This window comes from Danio aesculapii, chromosome 15 (assembly GCF_903798145.1).
Source record: "Danio aesculapii chromosome 15, fDanAes4.1, whole genome shotgun sequence".
NCBI lineage: Eukaryota > Metazoa > Chordata > Actinopteri > Cypriniformes > Danionidae > Danio > Danio aesculapii.
The window spans coordinates 46,696,701-46,719,636 of NC_079449.1; the positions used below are offsets into that span (position 1 = coordinate 46,696,701).

General features: G+C 38.6%; 1 protein-coding gene across 2 annotated transcripts in view; it reads right to left on the reverse strand.

Annotated features, from left to right (window-relative positions):
* ece2b (endothelin converting enzyme 2b) overlaps positions 1-22,936 on the reverse strand; it is a 127,552-nt gene that overhangs the window by 12,894 nt on the left and 91,722 nt on the right. For both annotated transcript variants that reach the window (XM_056473169.1, XM_056473171.1), the window contains 6 exons: positions 19,550-19,696; positions 16,888-16,950; positions 14,720-14,908; positions 3,507-3,649; positions 3,142-3,256; positions 508-618 (listed from right to left, as the gene is read on the reverse strand). In XM_056473169.1, coding sequence (XP_056329144.1) covers positions 508-618; positions 3,142-3,256; positions 3,507-3,649; positions 14,720-14,908; positions 16,888-16,950; positions 19,550-19,696 — 768 coding nt within the window. The remainder of the gene's footprint in view (positions 1-507; positions 619-3,141; positions 3,257-3,506; positions 3,650-14,719; positions 14,909-16,887; positions 16,951-19,549; positions 19,697-22,936) is intronic.

Sequence of the window (22,936 nt, forward strand, 5' to 3'; positions counted from 1 at the left end):
CCACTTTTCACTTTCGTCCGCAACACCCCCCCCTGCTTTTTTCACTTACATCTGCGACAACCCCCCCCCCCTTCTATATCATCGCGACACCATCACTTAACCATCTCCCCCACTTAACCCACAACTGGCCCCACACTCCTACACCCCCCCCATCACACCCCACAACTTACCCCCCTCCAGCCCCCCATCCCAACTCTTCACTTTCGACCTTTGAAAATGCTTTAATGGGGCACGAATTGTGCTGTGGCGCACCCTGCTGTAGACAATCAGAAATAAAAAACTTAAGGGGGCTAATAATATTGACCATAAAATGATGTGGAAAAATTCTAAACTGATTTTATTCTAGCCAAAATAAAACAAATAAGACTTTCTCCAGAAGAAAAAAAATGACAGGAAATACTGTGAAAAATTCCTTGCTCTGTTAATCATAATTTTAAAAACGAAAAAATGTACAGGCGCGCTAATAAATTTGCCTTCAACTGTAATACGACATATAAAGCAACTCACTATTTCTTTGCTCTGTTTGTCGAAGGTGGCTTTGACGAAAAGAGCTCCCAGTGCAAAACCGAGGGTGTCGTCTGTGTTTCCAATGCACGTCTGCCAGCGCGGAGTACATGACTGAATGTAAAAGAGACAGATTGATAAATTACACTCGGGAGAGCTTATCTGGCAACCTCAAAAGAGCAGTCATGAAAGCACAAAAGGAGTGCCAGATTTTCAATATGATTCTGTCAATATAATATACATGTATAATCAAGGTCATTTAATAGTACTGAATGTGCCGTTATGATATACTTCAAATCTTAAAAGTACACATGTCAAGATTATAGGAACCAAATTATAGGTTACTTAAAAAAACTACACTTTTTTTTGAAATACGCTCAACAGTTGTGTTAAATCGTTGAGTTTTACCATCTTTGAATCCATTCAGCTGATTTTCACGTCTGGCACTTTAAGCTTAGCTTAGCATAAATCCAACCCAGGCTCATTCTGAAAACATACCCCTATATACATTTCTGGAGAGCACCAAATATGTCCCAGGAACTACTTTTTTTGCAGTTTTTGTTTTTGCAAATCCACCAGAGGGCGCTGTGTATGCTTTTTGAGATCTCAAATTTCTCTCGCAAGTGCCATTCGTGCCTGCTGTTCTTACATAAATCCACCAGATGCCGCTGTTGACTGACTGACGGATCGACTGACCCACCCTCCTCTTTTCCTAAACTCAACCAATACTGTTTTCAAAAGCAATCCAGAAAAAGAAAAGCCCTCGTCTGATTTTTACCACATTTTCAGATTTTACCACAGTCTCATTCTGTTATTTACTTGTTTATTTCATTTTTGGGCTTCTGTTTCTGTCTTACCTGCTTTCTGAAACCGTTCTTCGCCAGACTCAAACCCGTTATCATGGTCAACTCCTCTCTGCGTCTCAAGTCTGCCAATGTACACGGCGAGCTAACTGGATAAACTGGTAACAGCGGGAAAGCCATCTATTCGGAGGTAAACGATTAGCTGGTAAGCGTGAAAAGGAATGGCGTCATACCACTCCGTAGCATTCGTTTTAAAGACGAAATGCAGCCATACGTACTTCTAGCTACATAATTTTTAATCTCCAGAAAATAGGGCTACGTTTTCAGAATGAGCCTATGTTGCGTAAGTCATTCAATCGGATTAGATCATTAGCATTTTGCTCAAAACTAATTTTCCTATTTAAAGCTTGACTAGTTGCATCACATACCAAAGCTGACAGAAAATGAAAAGTTGCTATGTTTTAGGTCGATATGGCTAAAAACTATACTCGCATTCTAGCATAATAATCAAGGAAATTTGCTGCAGTACCACGGCTGAAGTAGGCACAATTATAAAAACTGCAAATAGTCCCAAGCTAGAAAACAAGGTAACAGTGCTAATATCATTTGTTTTGTTTTGTGTATTTATTTCACAATAAGGGACATTGTACATTAATCAACATTCCCCAAGAACGTAAATGTACCCAAAAGACTGGTTTTCATTAGTGGACCCTTAGCCAGATGTTAAAAGCCATGCCATTAAAAATACAAATTCAAACTATAAACAATATCAAAGTGGGGTTTATTCATAAACTAATTTCGAGAGGATCACGTGCTTATGATTTATCACAGCCGGTCTCATATTAAGCTAATCAGTATCATCCAATCACGCAGCTACTATAAATAACCACAGTTTTCAGTCCACTTTATCTTCGTTTGGAAGAAACCCCTCTTCCTCCCCATTCTCCTCCTTCACTATAGATCGGGTGGCACGGAGGCCCAGTGGTTAGCACTGTTAGCCCCACAGCAAGAACACTGCCAGCCCTGGTCCTGCCAGGTCAGTAGGTGTTCCTGTGAGGAGTTTGTATGTTCTCCCCGTGTCCGCGTGGGTTTTCCCCGGGTTCTCCGGTTTCCTCCCACCATCCAAATATATACATCATGCATAACAATCAAGCATTTGTCTAGCCCCCTTTTTTTCCTCAAACGTTCCCTTAGCTACTGCAGATGGGGAGTTCTGAGATCCACCGAGCTCACGCTCCCCTCTCGCTCTGCAAACAGGAGGAAGCCCCGGCCTCGAGGATCCCTTGAGCTCGGGGCTCTCTCCCGGGACAGCATGCCAAACAAGCTTTTGATGGATCATCAGCTAAGTGCGAACTCTCGAAAAGCCTAGTGTTCACAATGTTGATTATGAAGCCATTTTGAAAAATTATACTTTAAAAGAAAAACAAGCTTGACCTAAAGAAGTCTAAGTGGACTAATGCAATCAGCTCAAGTTACTACAAGTTTAGTACAAGTTCTACAGGGGAGGAGCTAAACCATGCACAATCTTGCAAACTACACAACCATTTTAAACTTGATATTTTCCCAACTAAGCAGGCTTAAAATAGTACAACGGTGAAAATTAAACAGTCTTTCCTTTATTTAATATTTAAAGTGCTTGTTTATATAATAATTTCCAACATTTTAAAACTGTAGATTCTGTGTTAGACCAACTTATCAGACGACAATTGACATGAGAGAGGATCAAAGAATTAAAATGCTTTTCAATGCCAAATATTGCTCCTGCTGCAGCCATTGGTACTGCAACAAAGCCAATTTAGCCATATTTACACACTCCAGACACAGACGCACACACCTTTTTAGTGCCATAGAGGCTCTCCAGCAGTTTATCCTGAGCATTTTCAAAGCGCTGATCAAGACTGGACGCTCCTTTCTGCACCAGATTCCAGATCATGTAATTATTCAGAAGACTAGAGAAGAAAGAGAAAGAATCCATCCACATATCTAAAAAAAGGGGACCATTCCTGAATGTGTGATCATTTATTTATACAGGGAGAGAGTGTTAGCAGAGCTGTATTAATATGCTTACAGTGAGCTAGAGAGAGAGAGGAGCTGTTATTAGCACTGAATGTTCTGATACACAGTCTAAACACAGCGGCTCTCTGTGGGGACGTCCTCTCTCTGAACTCTGATTAGCTTTAACCACAGAGACAGCCATACCTGTGGTCGGTCTTGTTGATGAGCTCTGAAACTTGTTGCATGTATTCTTTAGCATACACCACCACCGGCTCGGTGTCGTTCAGCTCCAGTGGTGAAAGAACGGAGTTCAGATAATCCAACCATTCAATAGCCGGAGCCAAGACCTGCAGGTAAATGAGTGATACATTTTAGTCCAATGCTGGATTTCAACTACACAATAGTTGTTATGATAATCACTACTGTGTCAGATCATGACATTGTTGACTTTTACATATGTGTCATGAACTAGAAACATGTCACACGGTTACTTCCCCACCAATAGTAATATGAATGCATTTTTAATCCGTATATCCTGCATTTTGCTTTCTAAGAAGCTGTAAACACTCCGTGGTCATGCATAAAATAAGAGTCCCACACAGATATACAAGCTTGGATGAACTTAAAAATAAGGGAAAGCATATAACTGTTGTAATCTCACTAAGAAACATTGTCTTTTGAGTGTTACTAAGTTTATTGGCATCGTTTCAGTCCAGAAAATAACAGTAAGAGCTGGGTGATATGACACGATGCAGAAACACACCTTAAGCACATATATTCAGCAGTTTACACGTGTCTGTTGCCTCATTACAAACACATGCAGCAAATTTTACAGTATACACACTGAACTAAGATTTAAACAGACCTTGTGCTTCTTCAGGGTGGTGCTGAATACATTTACAATCTGTATATCCTGCATTTTGCTTTCTGAGGAGCTGTAAACCTTTCATGGTCATGCATGGCTGCCTGCGTCACAAAACTCGTTCTTTTTAGTCTCCAGTTTTCAAAATAATAGTCCCATACACATGTTAAAACAAGCTTAGGTAAACTTAAAAATAAGAGAAAACAATAGAACTGTTGTCATCTCACTTGGAAACATTGCGGCTAATTAAAGGAAGCCTGGGTTGTGCATATTAATAGTCTCGTGGATTAAACATGTCACACTATGTTACTTCCCCACCAATTGTAATGCATTTTTAATCTTTTAACATCAATGAAAACACAGGCAGGGATTAACATCAATATCTGCATTAACAAATGAGTTTTATGAAGTTCACTGGCATCCTTCCACTCCAGGAAAAAATGACAGTAAGAGCTAAGTGACATGACACAATGCATAAATGTGCATTAAACGCTTATATTCAGCAGTTTACATGTGTCTGTTGCCTTATTACTAACATATGCAGCAAATTCCACAATATACATGTGAAACTAATAATTAAACAGACCTTATGCCTCTTCAGGGTGGTGCTGAATACATTCACAATCCGTATATCCTGCGTTTTGCTTTCTGAGGAGCTGTAAACACTCCATGGTCATGCATTGATGCCTGCTTCACAAAACTGGTTCTTTTTAGTCTCCTACCTTAATTCCCCACCAATAGTAATGTATTTGTAATCTTTAACGTCTGTTGAAAGACAAACAGGAATTAATATCAACCTCTGCATTAACAGATGAGTTTTAATAAGTTTATTGGCATCATTTCACTTTAGAAAAATGACAGTAAGGGCTGAGTGACAATGCATAAATGTGCATTAAACACTTATATTCGGCAGTTTACATGTCTTTGTTGCCTCATTACAAACATATGCAGCAAATTTCACAATATACACTTTAAACTAACAATTAAACAGACATTATGCCTCTTCAGGGTGGTGCTAAATGCATTTTTTAATCCGTATATCCTGCATTTTGCTTTCTGAGGAGCTGTAAACATTTCATGGTCATGCATGGCTGCCTGCTTCACAAAACTTGTACTTTTTAATCTTTCATGCTCAAAATAAGAGTCCCACACACATATTATTACAAGCTTAGATAACCTTAAAAATAGGGGGAAAATATCATGGTTGTAATCTCACTAGGAAGCGTTGTGGCCAATTTAACACAGCCTGTGCATATTAATGACCCCATGTGGATCATCAGACTTGTTGTTTTGTTCAAATTGACCTGTTTTTCACTGAGATTTTACCCTCATGGGATTTACATGAGAATGAGGAAACAATTGCACAATACCATTGTTTCTCTTTCATTTCAACACGTTTAAGAGCTCTGTACAAAATCTGTGCTTTCATTAGCCAACATATTGGATGTAATGAAACCTGCCATGGTACACCAAAACAAAGTATGCCATTTTGTCAGTCAGCATGAAGGGCTACAATGTTGGTTAGCATATAAGAAAAAACAACCAACTGTTGTGTTTAATAGCTAATTGTTCTACAACACTACAATCCCTGATAGCACACTAAACAACATTAACATCTATTTGAGGTTTGTGTTTACATCCGGAAGATGTTCCAGATCATTTTTCAGAAGCTAAAAACATGTTTATAATATGCTTTGAGATGTTTAACACTCAGCATGTTCATCCAGCAGACCCTTTAAAGATGTTTATCAGACCTGTTAACACAGCAGATGTTTTCTCGATCTTCGATCTTTAAAGGGGTGGTCCAGAGTGTATTTTTAATGCTTGGTTGTGTTTATAAGATGCAAAGCAATGTGTGCTCAGGCTTCATTTGTAAAAAGTTTTCAGCCGAATCCAGCACTGAACTGGGAGAGATTCTGGAAGCTCTCCTTTGTCAAATACTAGTTATATCTTTTTATTATTCTCTGAAACATAATTAAAATTCAATTGTAAGCATCTCTCTCTTAGTGTTGTGTCCTTTGGAAGCCCAAATACAGAAACAGAATAAGCTCTACGGAAATAGCAGCGTTTGGACCTCATTTTAGCTTTCTCTGCTATAACATTACAGCGACTCTGGCCACGCCCCTTCGCTGCATGAATTGTGTGCGCATGGGTAATGTGAATATCCTGAAGGGTTTATGATTTCATTAACCCGGATGTATTTTTCTGTAGTCCTCAAACTTCATTCGCTGTAGGCTTTGCTAAGCTAACTCTGTAAAAGCCAATGTCTCCCTTTGCTTTGAATTTTCATTCAGAGATGTTGCTTATGTTCATTACACATCAACTAAAGTTTCAAATATGATATCATAGCGGACCACCTCTTTAAAATACTTCTTGGAGACATACATGTGCTATCTACGGCAAATAGATTGTACCACTATCGGGCTACTATTGTGTAGACTAAACCCAATACAATACACGGTTATACTGTAAAATTGATACTGCCACCTACTGGTGTGGAGACAGTATAGCACAAATGCAAAAGATATTCTATAATAATAAGGGAACTAAATTATGTACTTAATTTTTCCAAACAAGATAAAAATAAATACCTATAAATATTCTAACTTATGGCTATGCTTTATTTTAATGTGCAATGTTTGCTATTAATAAACCATTAACTATTACTTTTGCCTCAATAAACTCCTAATTTACTGATTATTAATATTAAGGTAGTACTTAGGTTTACGTATTAGATAGGATTAGGGTTGCAGAATTAGATGCAAAATATGTACTTTATCCACTCACTGGCCACTTTATTAGGTACACCATACTAGTATTGGACCCCATTTTGCCTTCAGAACTGCCTTAATTCATCGTGGCATAGATTCAACAAGGTGCTGGAAATATTCCTCAGAGATTTTGGTCCACACTGGCATGATAGCATCACGCAGTTGCTGCAGATTTGTCGGCTGCACATCCATGATGCGAATATCCCATTCCACCACATTCCAAAAGTGCTCTATTGGATTGAGATCTGGTGAGTGTGGAGGCCATTTGAGGCCATATGCCCTATTGGTACTAATAGGCCCAAAGTGTGCCAAGAAAATATCCCCCAGTTACTGTTGCTTTCCATCAGCTTGCACCAGTCTGGCCATTCTCCTCTGACATCAACAAGGCATTTGCGCACACAGAGCTGTCGCTCACTGGATACTTTCTCTTTTTTGGAGCATTCTCTTTAAACCCTAGATATGGTTGTGCGTGAAATTCCCAGCAGATCAGCAGCTTCTGAAATACTCAGACCAGACCGTCTGGCACCAACAACCATGCTACATTCAAAGTCACTTAAATCCCCTTTCTTCCTCATTTTGATGCTCGGTTTGAACTGCAGCAGATCGTCTTGTTGATGTCTACATGCCTAAATGCATTAATTTGCTGCCATGTGATTGGCTGATTAGAAATTTGCGTTAGGTTGGACAGGTGTACCTAATATAGTGGCCAGTGTGTGTAAATACTAATAAACAGGCAATATCTTAATAATAGACAGGTTATAACAATAGGCTAGATAACAATTGTCATGCCATTTATGTTTCATAATGTGGCTTTTTTCACTTTTTAAATGTATATTATAACCAATTAATGTTGATAATAATTATGAAGAAAACAGTATCCGGCTGGTCCTTTAATTTCAACATGGTGTGTCATCACGAAGGGCGATTGCACTTTAATAAAACAGCTTACTGCAGGCCACCAATATATGGAGTGTTACTTTTAATTACAGCCATCTTTCATACTTTTTTCCTCCATAACCTTGACTGTGAGAGCGCTGCTTGTCTCAGTGTTTTGCCTTAATGACTTCTCTTTCAACCATAACAAGGACACAGCTTGCGTGTTCAGATTCGATTTGCACAAAACGCTCGAAAATAATCAGCAGACTAGAGCCAATAACCCGCATGTTTGCATTCCAGACTCCCAGATTCAGTTCTGCCCTTGGGTGTAATACAACAAAGACCTCCATCGTAAACACGCAGCCTCGAAAGCCCCTCATTCACCACATAACCCTCATCTCTGCTGTGGATTCTGGCAGATGAAAACAGATTAGCTGACTAAAATGGACTATTTTCCTTCTCTCTCGTATGGGTTATGAGAGCTGTTGTTTTATAATAAACTCAAAAAACCCAAGTGAACCCTTGAGGACGCTCCGCATAAAGATGTACAAAATAAGAAGTCACTGTTACAATCCTCGGCTAATGAGAGTTGAGATGAAAGACAATTATTTTCAGGCTGAAAACATGCCCTTGGAGGTAAAAAAACATATTTTTTTGTTCGCTTTCTGATGAAATAAAGACTCAAATATGTCATGTGTCAAATATGCTTCATGATATTAGATTTTAAAGGGGACCCTTTTAACAAGACATAAAATAAGTCCCTAGAGTGTGTATGTGAAGTTTTAGCTCAATAATTTCCCTACAAATAATGTTTTATAACTCATTGAAACTGTCTCATTTAGGCTTTGGTCCCAATTATGCTGTTTTGGCGACTGTTGCTTTAAATTTAAATCTCTTTTCAAAAGAGGGCAGGGCTACAAATGCCTATGTGTCAGCATAGTGGCAGATTCAAAACAACACTAATATTATTAGGTGAAAACCGCTGAATGATGAGCGGCTGCTTCTTAAGGCTGGTTTATACTACTGCGTCGAGTGATCGGTATGACCCACGGCGCCTACCTTGCGTATAGCCAGGGCCGGATTACCCAACGGGCATTGCTGGCACAGGCCCTTCACTTTGGTCTGCGACAAATCCCCCCGCTCTTCACTTTCGTCCGCGACACACCTCCACCATCCAACGCCCCGTCATCTCACCACCCACCCACCTCTTCACTTTTGTCTGTGCCAAACACCCCGCACCCCCACCCCGGATCTGTTACCCCGATCTGTTCCGGAACCTCGCAATTCACAAAGAAGGCACAGAGAATATGGCTCTTGCTTTTGCACTCCTTTATTTCGGACACCGAGAGAATCCAGCTTCTCTCCTATGGTGCACGTCAAAACTGAAAATTTTGTGCGACTGCCACAAGGGGGCGTATTCCGACGGTCATGTCCGAATGACGTGTGCAGTGGAAAGGCGGCTTAACGGCAGACTAGTACATTTAAACTCAAATGCAGTACCTACTCAGTAGTAGGTGGTTTCGGACGCAGGCACAAGTTTCCAAATGGTGCTCCTTCACGGGACTCGACACTTGTAAACACTCACTCCCTCAAGCTCGCGGCTCTCAGCACCGCCCACACTCATCACAGCTACCAAGCTGACCAATCACAAAGCTTACATTATGTGTTGCTGCGATGTGCATTTAAATTATTTGAGAGGTGCATGTTAGCGTTGGCGTCACCGACGGAGAGAGAGCTATGCGAAGGCTGCATCAGATCATACAAGTCCGCTTGACGTAGTACAAATCGCCTTTACTGTTTATACTAATGAGGGAGTGATTGTCACTAACGGATGGGGCTTTCTCCCTCTGATGACAAGTACAAAGAGAGAATGTTAATCAAAGTGTTTCTGCAGACTGTGTTTATCAAGTGTGATTATAAAAAATTGTATTTGTACATTTTACCATTAGAAGCTGGATATATTCACACACTGTTACCACACAACTGTGTTTAAACCCCTTATAAAAGGGATTTTTGCATAATAATAATCCCCTTTAAGCAGTTTAACTATAGCTACTAGGTAAACACCAATATATGAGTAAAAGAAGGAGAGAAAACGGATAACATAAATCATTGTGTAACGCGAGCTTTACTAATATGAGATTGAGTGTGTGGAAAGTTGTTTATGATTGAATTACTCTGTCCCGGCAAATTCTGCTGTGGTTTTAGAAATAAAATCTGCTGTCTGGGACTTGATATACAGTTAAAGTCAGAATTATTAACCCTCCTGTGACATTTTTTCAAATATTTACCCAATTATGCTTAACAGCAGGGAATTTTTCACAGTATTTCCTTTAATATTTTTTCTTCTAAAGAAAGTCTTATTTGTTTTATTTTGACTAGAATAAAAGCACTTTTTAATTTTTGTAAAAGGATTTTAAGGTCAATATTATTAGCCCCTTACATGATATATATATATATATATATATATATATATATATATATATATATATATATATATATTTTTTTTTTTTTTCAATTGTCTACAGAACAAACCTTCATTTTACACTGATTTGCCTAATTACCCTAATTACCCTAAATGACCTAGTTAAGTCTTTAAATGTCACTTTAAGCTGAATACTCCTGTAGTATCTTGCAAAATATCGAATAAAATATTATGTATTGCTGTAATGGCAAAGATAAAAGAAATCAGCTATTAGAAATGAGTTATTAAAACTATTATGTTTAGAAATGTGACAAATCTTCTTTCTGTTAAATAGAAATTGGGTAAAATATACATGGGGCTAATAATTGAAGAGGGCTAATAATTTTGACGTCAACTGTACACAGAGCATCCGGAAAGTATTCATAATGCTTCACTTTTTCCAGTTTTTTATGTTACAGCCTTATTCCAAAAATGGATTAAATTAATTTATTTCCTTAAAGTTCTACACACAATCCCCCATAATGACAATGTGAAAAAAGATTTCTTGAAACTGTTGCAAATTTAGTGAAAAAGAAAAACCCTGAAAAATCACATGTACATCAGTATCCACAGCCTTCGCCCTGAAGCTCTAAATTGAGCTCAGGTACATTCTGTTTCCCCTGATCATTCTTGAGATGTTTCAGCAGCTTAATTGGAGTTCACCTGTGGTCAATTCAGTTGATTGGACATGGGTCCCAGGGTTGACAGTGCATGTCAAAGCACAAACCAAGCATGAAGACAAAAGAATTGTCTGTAGACCTCTGAGACAGAATTGTTTCGAGGCACAAGGCTGGGGAAGGTTACAGAAACATTTCTGCTGCTCTGAAAGTTCCACTGAGCACAGCGGCCTCCATCATCCGTAAGTGGAAGATGTTTAACCACCAGGACTCTTCCTAGAGCTGGCCGGCCATTTAAGCTGAGTGATCAGGGGAGAAGGGTCTTAGTCAGGGAGGTGATCAATAACCCGATGGTCACTCTGTCTGAGCTCCAGTGTTTTTCTGTGAAGAGAGAAGAACCTTACAGAAGGACAACCATCTGTGCAGCGATCCACCAATCAGGCCTGTATGGTAGAGTGGCCAGATGGAAGCCACTCCCCGCCTGGAATTTGCCAAAAGGCATCTGAAGGACTCTCAGACCATCAGAAACTAAACTCTCTGGTCTGATGAGACTAAAAATAAACACTTTGGAGTGAATGCCAGGCGTTACGTTTGGAGAAAACCAGGCAGCGCTCATCACCAGGCTAATACCATCCCTACAGTGACGCATGGTGGTGGCAGCATCATGCTGTGGGGATGTTTTTCAGCAGCAGGAACTGGAAGACTAGTCAGGATAGAGGAAAAGATGAATACAGCGATGTACAGAGACATCCTGAATGAAGACCTGCTTCAGAGTGCTCTTGACCTCAGACTGGGGTGACGGTTCATCTTCCAGCAGGACAATGACCCAAAGCACACCACCAAAATATTAGTAGAGTGGCTTCACAACAACTTGGTGAATGTTGTTGAGTGGCCCAGCCAGAGCCCAGACATAAATCCTATTGAACATCTCTGGAGAGATCTGAAAATGGCTGTACACCGTTGCTTCCCATCCAACCTGATAGAGCTTGAGAGGTACTGCAAAGAGGAATGGGCAAAAATTCCCAAAGACAGGTGTTCTAAGTTGTGGCATCATATTCAAAAAGACTTGAGGGTGTAATTGCTACCAAAGGTGCATCAACAAGGATTGAGCAAAGGCTGAGAATACTGATGTACATGTGATTTTTTTTAGGTTTTTTATTTCTAATAAATTTGCAACAATTTCAAAAAATCTTTTTTCATATTGTCATTATGGGGGATTGTGTGTAGAATGTTGAAGAAATAAATGAATTTAATCTATTTTAGAATAATGCTGTGACATGAAAAAATGTGGAAAAAGTGAAGCACTGAATACTCTCCAGATGCACTGAGTATGTGTCTCCCACACACATCACAGCAGCTAAAAACAGCACATTTATTGTTATTTAGTTTTCTAAAAAAATTAAAAAAGATCATGCAAGAATCCTTGCTGTGCCCCAAGCATCTGAGCTTTACGACTGCTAGAGATGTGTCCTCATGACATGCAAGAGAACCAGTGACATGAATATAAAATGTATCCCAGATTCGGTGTTGCTCTTCAATCAGATCCTTTCTAATGAAATTATTTTTAGGTAAATGAAAATATAATATGAATAATGCGTAATTGTGAACATTTACTGTACTGACGTCTGTCTAAACAACTGTTATTTGTTTTCAGGATCTGTTTAGAAGATTATTATAAATATAGACAAAATCCTAATTGTAAATGTCACTGTAATATGCAGCTTTTCAAGGGACTGGATTTCTTTCCCTTCACACTGACAGAAGACATCATCTAATCAGTCAGTGATCATCCGTCATGCAAAATCCCTCCACCTCACTGTACTGTTGCTCAGCAACTGTTACCAGGGAAATCACAGGAGCCTTCACGAAACAAAAGTTTCCTAAACACAGGTGCTCAGATGGAAGAAAAAAACTCAAATAATTAACTGGAGGAAAAGAGCCAGTGGATATGAAAAGGAATGAATATGCACGGATGGATGGATGGATGGAGGGATGGATGGATGGATGGATGGATGGATGGATGGATGGATGGATGGATGGATGGATGGATGGATGGATGGATGGATGGATGGATGGATGGATGGATAGATAGATAGATAGATAGATAGATAGATAGATAGATAGATAGATATACACACAGACTCCTCCCCAGGGTGTCTCAAAGATTCTCAATATAGTTAAGGTGTGGACTCTGGGGTGGCCAATCCATGCATAAACTAGACAGACAGAACAATAGACAGACAATCAGACAGACAGACAGACAGATGGATGGATGGATGGATGGATGGATGGATGGATGGATGGATGGATGGATGGATGGATGGATGGATGGATGGATGGATGGATGGATGGATGGATGGATGGATGGATGGATGGATGGATGGATGGATGGATGGATGGATGGATGGATAGATAGATAGATAGATAGATAGATAGATAGATAGATAGATAGATAGATAGATAGATAGATAGATAGATAGATAGATAGATAGATAGATATACACACAGACTCCTCCCCAGGGTGTCTCAAAGATTCTCAATATAGTTATGGTGTGGACTCTGGGGTGGCCAATCCATGCATAAACTAGACAGACAGAACAATAGACAGACAATCAGACAGACAGACAGACAGACAGACAGACAGACAGACAGACAGACAGACAGACAGACAGACAGACAGACAGACAGACAGACAGATAGATAGATAGATAGATAGATAGATAGATAGATAGATAGATAGATAGATAGATAGATAGATAGACAAACAGACACACAGACTCTTCCCCAGGGTGTCTCAAAGATTGTCAATATAGTTAAGGTGTGGACTCTGGGATGGCCAGTCCATGTATAAACTAAACAGACAGAGCAATAGACAGACAGACAGACAGATAGATAGATAGATAGATAGATAGATAGATAGATAGATAGATAGATAGATAGATAGATAGATAGATAGATAGATAGATAGATAGATAGATAGATAGATAGATAGATAGATAGATAGATAGATAGATAGATAGATAGATAGATAGATAGATAGATAGATAGATAGATAGATAGATAGATAGATAGATAGACAGACACACAGACTCTTCCCCAGGGTGTCTCAAAGATTGTCAATATAGTTAAGGTGTGGACTCTGGGGTGGCCAATCCATGCATAAACTAGACAGACAGAGCAATAGACAGACAATCAGACAGATAGATAGATAGATAGATAGATAGATAGATAGATAGATAGATAGATAGATAGATAGATAGATAGATAGATAGATAGATAGATAGATAGATAGATAGATAGATAGATAGATAGATAGATAGATAGATAGATAGACAGATAGACAGACAGACAGACAGACAGACAGACAGACATAGATGACCAATCCATGCCTAAAGCAGACAAACGGACAGACAGACAGACAGACAGACAGACAGACAGACAGACAGACAGACAGGCTCTTCCCCAGAACATCTCAAAGATTCTCAATAGCGTTAAGGTGTGAACTCTGTGGTAGCCAATGCATGTGTAAGACAGACAGACAGACAGTCTCAAAGATTCTCAATAGAGTTAATGTGTGGACTCTGTGGTGGCCAATCCATGCATAAACTAGACAGACTGACAGACACACACACAGACAGACAGATAGAGAGATAACTACTATTAATTAACAGCCAATTAATAGTTCATTTAGCTAAAAGCCTTAATGGTTAACAGTGTGTTAATAGCATGACATGTACATTCAAATAAAGTGTGACCTTCTAAAGTGTTCCCATTATCCATGATCTCCAATATTCAACACAGATCTCCTTTCCTGTCTGCACACGCACCTGGAGGTCAGCTATGGTTATCTTGTGGTAGATCTTCTCCTCGTCTCGCCGTTCGTCCTGAGGCACGGTAATGTTCGCCAGCGCCGTCTCAAAGTCCAAAATCTGCTGCATCTGACCCCGAGTGGAATTCTTGTCTCCTCCCAACAACAAACCCAGCTCCACCATGTAATCCAGATAAGCTTTCAAAACCTAAACACACAAAACCAGCATAGATCAGCTGCAGGACTATAGAGCTGCAATGAGACTGAAAGGGATAGCCATGTTTTTTTGGAAATGTGAACACAGTTTACGATGAGGGTCCGCACACTACACTAAAAAGTGATTATTAATTCATTTTCCTTTGGCTTAGTCACTTATTTATCAAGGGTTGCCACAGCGCAATGAACCGGCAACTATTCCAGCATAGGTTTTATGCAGCGGATGCCCTTCCAACCGCAACCCAGCACTAGGAAACACTCATACTGTTTACTCAGCTTAACAATTCCAGGTTATAACTGGTTTACGAACTTATTTTTAAGTAAAGTCAACTTGTTGCTTTTAAAGAGTTTTTGAAAATGACCTTCCATTCAGTGTGTAACACAGCTTTAATAAACGATTTGACTAAAAGTCTTTAAATGATTTGTCGTTTGTCCGGATCCTTTGCCTGTTCGTATCGATGTCGACACAAAACAATACCAAATATGAAGTGACGGATCTGGTAAAACGTGAACGTGCCTTTCCCTTCAAACACTAGCGTATTGCGGGGGTGTGTGGGACCAGGGCCGGAGCAAGCTAAACTGCCGCTCTAGGTAAAGGACGTTCACGCCGCCCTTAACCCGAAAGTGAAAACGAAAGGGACCCGTCGCGGATATAACTGAGGACGCAGGTGGTGAGGGAGGTGTCGCGGACGCCGCCCTCTCTATTCTGCTGCCCTAGGCGCGGATATAACTGCTGAGGACGCGGGTGGTGAGGGAGGTGTCGCGGCCTAGGTCGCCTCTATGGACGCGCCGGCCCTGTGTGGGACTGATCATGACTGAAGATGAGTGAACATTAATAAATGAACGTTATTCATTCATTTTCCTTCAGCTTAGTCCCTTATTTATTAGGGGTCACCACAGCGGAATAAACCGCCTACTTATCTAGGAAATGTTTTAAACAGCGGATGCCCTTCCAGCCACAACCCAGTATTGGGAAACACCCATACACTCTCACATTCACACACACACGCGCGCACACACGCACTCATACACTACAGCCAATTTAGTTTATTCAGTTGACCTACAGCACTTGTCTTTTGGATTGTGGGGGAAACCGGAGCACCACACCAAACAGGGAGAACATGCAAACTCCAAACAGTAATGCCAACTGGCCCAGCTAGGACTCAAACCAGCAACCTTCTTGCTGTAAGGTGACAGTGCTAACCACTGAGCCCCTGTGCCACCCCTGCTGTCTTATTATAGGTCTTTAAAATGTTTTCTTTCATAAGGAAATCTATATTTTGGAGACCATATTCTGATGTAAAAACTTACCCTACTATCTAACTGACTAACTATCAAACACAATCCCAATTCATACAAATTAGCAGTGTTGGGCAGTAGCGTCGCTACAAGTATACACACAATAATGCTTATTCCAAAATATTTCCCTCTACTATAAATGACTATAGTATTTTAAATGTGTAACACCTGGTTTTATTGGATGTTTTAGCTATTATATACACTATAATGTGTTTCTGTTTAGTACAGCATATTATTTACAGTAAATAACTGAACTGAACTATTCTGCCTCGTGTTTCATTGACAGTTTTATTGATCATTAAGAGATGATTGATTTGGATTTAAGTTTCTTTGAATTAAAAATGACAATTGTAAAAATAGCTTAGATGTAGCTAAACTACTTTTGCCATGTGGCTTTTAGCTTAGCTTGCTACATTTCCCAGGGTGTAGCTTTTAGTGTAGTTAAGCTACATTTTAAGTAGAGTGGCTAATAGCTTATAGCTCAATACATATTTCAAGTAGCTTGCCCAACACTGCAAACTAGCCACTCATTTGCCAAGTAAATAGATTATATTTTCTTGGGAGATCGAGTGAATTGTCCCTTATTACAATCTATACTGACGTATAATAATGATTATTTATCTTTCTTCAAACAAAATCAAGTCAGGTTAACTGAAATCTGTTGAATCCTACCTTCTCGTTAGTCTTATTGAGGTAATAATCTCGGGACGGGAGGAAGAGTCCTGATTGGTCGACCTGGGGAAACAGAAAGTTTACACAGCTGAGCAAACAAACACAGATGAGGTAAACACACAGTCGAAGCCAACATGCTTAGCCCTCATGTGAATTTTTTGTATTCTTTTACCAAATATTTCCCAAGTGCTGTCAATTTAAAATAACAAAGCAAGTGAATTTTCATATCGAAGCTAGTCATTTATTCATTTTCACAGCGGAATGGACCACCTATTTATCCAACATATGTTTTTTTGCGGCGGATACCCTTCCAGCTGCAACCCATCACTGGGAAACATCCATACACACTCATTTACACGCATCCACTACAGACAAATTAGTGTATCCAATTCACCTATCCCACATGTCTTTGGACTGTGGGGGAACCGGAGCACCCGGAGGAAACCCACGCCAACACAGGGAGAACATGTAAACTCCACACAGATATGCCAACTGACCCAGCCGAGGCTCAAACCAGCAACCTTCTTGTAGTGAGGTGAACGTGCTACCCACTGTGCCACCGTTTAGCCATAATATATCCAAATATCCAAATAATATATCCAAAAATATCATGAACTGTCTTCATGGCAAAAAAAGACATTAGATATTACACAAAAAGTCATGACAACAAATGCTAGAAGTTACTTTAACTTATTTTAATAAGTTAATGAGTTTAACTTCATATTTTTAGTCAGTTTGACTACTGTAAGTTGAGATGACTAGAACATTTTATTTGACTCAACTAAACATTTGAAAGCAGTACATTTTATTTTACAGTGTAGAAATTAGTTAGTAAAACTATTATGTATTTGAAAGTGTTGAAAATAATCTTCTCTCCCATTAAACAACACTTGGGGAATATTTGTAAAATAATTACATTTTATAATGTTGACTTCAAATATAGAATGAGGGCTGCACGATATAAATCTGATATTACTATATTTGATTTTTCTGCGATAAATATTGCGATATAAAAGTTTTCTAGGGAGTCTAACAGAATTCAGGTACAGAAATTAAATAATCACGACGCAAAAAAATGCTTATTTTTCTTTGCTTTGTCTTGTTTCTAGTCTAAATATGAAAAAAAATTCTAAGATCAAGTAAAAATAATCAAAAATAGTCCAAATGAATAGTTTTTTCCTTAAAATAAGCAAATTATCTGCCAATGTAGTAAGTAAAATAATCTTGTTTTCACTTTCCCTGCTGAAAAATCCAGCTTAAACCAGCTTTGGCTGGTTGGCTGGTTTTAGCTGGTTGACCAGCCTGGTTTTAGAGGGGTTTTGGCCATTTCCAGGCTGGTTTTCAGCCATTTCCAGCCTGGTCTTAGCTGGTCAGGCTGGAAAATGACCAGCTAAATCCAGCTAAAACCAGCTTGACCAGCCTGGTTTAAGCTGGACATAGCTGGTTTTGGCTGGGCCCCCTGGCTAGGCTGGTCAGGCTGGTTTTAGCTGGATTTAGCTGGTCATTTTCCAGCCTGACCAGCTAAGACCAGGCTGGAAATGGCTGAAAACCAGCTAAAACCAACCAACCAGCCTAGGCTGGTTTAAGCTGGTTTTTTCAGTAGGGTTGAAATGTAGATATTTGGTCAAGAAACAAGACAAAAATTCTAAATAAAAGAAAACCTTTTTTTTTTTCATAAATGGTATAAATTCTGTATAAATAATTTGTGACCCAAATGAGTTTTAGGTGACAAGAAGATTAAATTAAAACTAGATCTGTTATTTATTACAGTATTAACACTGTCTCTTTAAGAAGAACACAAAGCATTTTTTAAACTGCTGGCAGTTGAGAGAAAGTGTTGCCATGACAACCACAGCGCATCTTCAGTCAACAAAGAGGACAGCACAGCTGAAGACCAACTCTCTGTTTCTCTCTGTTTTTTATTCCTTTTAAAGGTTAGTAAAGTACTACAATATAGATGAAATGCTATAATTTTATGAGATAAAATAGTAACTGCAGTTATGTGTGTAAATTATCTGTGTTAAGTCATGTCTGCTATTTGTAAAGAAGTGGGTTTGTTAATTGAGTTTTAAAGGATAATCTGATGTTAGCATGTGATACTGTTATTGATTTATGATCCTGTATTTGACACATATTTGTATATATATATATATATATATTATACATCTATCTATACATGTGGTATCTGAGATGTCATGGCTTTTAATGCCATGTGTGATTAAAGTCAACAAAGAGGACAGCACAGCTGAAGACCAACTCTCTGTTTCTCTCTGTTTTCTATTCATTTTAAAGATCTCCAGAGTGAGGTCTGCAACAAATTAAATACAATAAATCTTTGTTATACCTCCAAACATCATTTTTTTTGTGTGCTCAAATATTCTAAACTCTCTTGAAATGCTCAGTCACATGCCTTAAAAGCACATGCAAATAATAAACCTTCACTCTATTATGGTTAAACTTAACAGTGACTCTACAAACAACTTGTAGCTCTGTAGCTCCTGGGCAACTAAACTTCAGACTCAATATTGTGTATCTTGAGATCATGTGACTATTGCAGATGTGCACATAATGTTATTAATGCTGAAACGATATATTGTGCAGGTCTATGGCAAATACAGACCCATAAAATATGTTAACAATTGGATAAGTTGAGTAAATGTACCTGAATGACGTTGCTGTTGGAGTTTTTGGGGTCTACGCTGACGCTGACGGTGAAGAAGGGCTGAGCTCTGTACGGTCCAGAAATGATCTTTAAAACATCAAGAAAATTCTCTTTGTCCCAGGACTCTGTGATGTTCCAGCCTCCGATCTACACACAAACACACAAAGAAAAACATCAGCTTCACACTGTGAAAAATAGCAGGTTTTCACACAATTTATTCATGTTGTCCCAACACAAATCCATTAAGTTAACTTAACAAATTTTAGTGGATTGAACATAAAACAATTAAGTTGTCCACCCCAAAACATGGTGTTGTTTAAGCTCATTTTACTTAAGTAAAATGAACAATAAGCTAAATAATTTGTATAGTGCATGACTGAGTTGTTTATTTATTTGGCGCCTTTCCTTATTGCGCATGATTTATTTTTTAATAAAGGCGTCTGTCAAATGTATGAATGCAAAGCTAATTATTGTAAATGGAAAAACTGAATGGTTCACTAGCAAGAAAACAATTAAAGACCATCCGCACGAGGATAAAGACCATCTACAGAACGAGCCTCCTCCATTCGGCCTCTTTACTTTCTCTTTACTTTACTTATACTCTTTACTTTCATGGAGTAAGGGTGGTGGATGGACTCCACCGAAGACATCCATTAGCCCACATATTGTATTTCGTTCGTTAAGCGCAAAGATTTGTTTCAAAACTATTTCTAAATTCAGTTCTAATTTTCAGCAAACTAATAAACAAACAATAATAATGAATAATGAAAATTTTTCAAACACACGTCCTATTCTCAGGCCCCATATGGTGATGCATACAATACATCTTCAAAACCCAACAGGTGGACAAATCTAAACTTGTTTTTTTATTAAAACAAATATAAATATGCAAATGATAAATACTTGATAAGTATTAAGCAATGCATAACACTTCATTCTTCACATGAGAGGTGTCTTTAAGCTGCCATCACCAAAAAAACTTTTATATATTGATTACATTTCAGTAATTCAAGCGTTCCTCCTTGTGTCATTCCATTGTTATCACACACAGCTATTTTTGTTTGTATTTTTGGGTTTTTACCAAAAATCTGGTTTAATTCCATGTCAACAGCTTCATTAGAAATAATATTCCCAGAAAAAAACCTGACGTGTTCAATACTTATTTCCCGCACTGTAGTACTGATGTAAACAAAATCATCTCCATAAATGACTGCAGTCTGATATCGAAAGCCTAAGCTAAAACTCACATCAGTTTTCCTGTTTAACAGTCTGTTTCGCAGGTGAAATAAGCCGAGGGCGCCAATTCACGTTGATATTAAAATGTGTAGATCAAAGCAACAGAATTATGAAAAGTTTAAAAACCGCATGGCTCTGATGGATTCGGCCTGACTCTTAATATCAAAGCCAATTAAATCTGTCTCACCTCTGAGAATCAACCTATTCTCAGCTCTCTATCCGCTCAATCACTGTGATCCCGAGATGACAGAGCGAGCGGCAGATTGAGCGAAAGACACCAGTGAAAGATATAGCATTGCTAAAGTTGCCTTCAAAAGGCTGCTCATCAGAGTCAGGGTAGATTTTTCTTTCCAGTCGTATTTTTTTTTAAAGCTTCCAGAAGGCAGCTGCGTGTGGGGACGACTGTAAATTAGGAAGATGAAGTGCTGTTTGACATGCCTGCTTTGTGTCTGCAACACTGAGTAATCTTCCAGGTCTGCGCTGAGCTTCAGAATCGCAGCTTTCTTCTTCAAAATGGCTGATTCAGAGAGATAGAAGTGCAAAACGTCTTTCGCTGAAGGATGTCTACATCATTTCAAGGCTCGCTGATTTTAAACCTAGAGGAATTGATAGCATCGTAGCCATTTGATACGAGTTGTCTTGCTCGGTTCATATAAAGGACTCGGATTTTTAAGGGATGCGCAGAAAAGCAATCAAAAAAAATTAATCAGGCATCAAATTAAACCAAAGGTCATTCTGCAAAATTGGTGTTTTCTTTTTTGTGAGTGTTACTTATTAACATACGCAGAATGACTACAAATGAATAGCTGACACCAACTTCTGCTGTCTTATTGTAAGTCTTTTAAATGTTTGTTTTAATTCCTTCATGATCAAATCTATATTTTGGTGACCATATTCTGATTTAAAAACTCAACCTACTATCCTAACCGTCAAACACAATCCCAATTCGTACAAATTAGCCACTTGTGTGCCAAAATTTAACACATTTATTATATTTTCTAGTGAGATTGGTTGAATTGTCTCTTATTACAATAATCTATAATGACGTAAAATTATTATTATGAACTTTACGCAAGATTAGGATGATGAAGTCGTTTTTGAAAAAATGAATAATAATAATTATATGTCATTATAGATTATTATTATTCATTCATTCATTTTCCTTTAGTATTTTCCTTATTTATCTGGGTTGCTACTGTCACATGTTGCAGTGCCCTCTTTTGGACACTTGAGGGCACTAGGTTGTTTTGTAGTTTAACTTCATTTCCTACAATCCTTTGCACTTCTGATTGTATTCTGTTTCAGCTGTTTCTTGTTTGTTAATTTAGCCCTGTCTTTATAAACCCTTTTGTCTTGTGTTTTAGTTGCCTTAGGATTTTGTTAGCACCTCATGCCTGGTATGTTTGTTTGGTTTTCTAGTTTTGTATTTGCTTAATCTTGGATTCTTGTTGGTTTTTGTTAACATTCCTACCCTGTTTTTGTAGTCGCCTATTTTGGGATTTTTTGGTTAGTTCTTTTGTCTGGTCTCAGTTCTAGATTTTTGTGTCTTGTTTGTAGTTCCTGTGCTAGATTAAGAACCCTTGTTTTTGTCAAAATAAATTGCTGCACTTGGATTTTTGTGTTTTGTGACTCCCCATCTCGTGACAGCTACAGCAGAGTGAACCGACAACTGTTCCAGCATAGGTTTTACGCAGCAGATGCCTTTCCAGCTACAAGCCAAAAAATAAATAATAATAATAATTTTTATTTATTCATCTTTCATTTTCCTTAGTCTCCATTTCAGAGGTCACCACAGCAGAATGAACTGACAACTATTCTGGCATATGTTTTACGCAGCGGATGCAACCAACTTCTAGCTGCAACCCAGTGCTGGGAAAGATAATAAATAAAAAAATAAATAATAATAATAATAATATTTATTCATTTATTCATTCATTTTTTTTTCGGCTTAGTCCCTTTATTAATCTGGGGTCGCCACAGCGGAACGAAAACGTTTTTACGTGGCGGATGCCCTTCCAGCCGCAACCCATCACTGGGAAACATCCATTCACACTCATTGACACACATGCATTACGGACAATTTAGCTTACCCAATTCACCTGTACCACATGTCTTTGGAATTGTGGGGGAAACCGGTGCACCAGGAGGAAA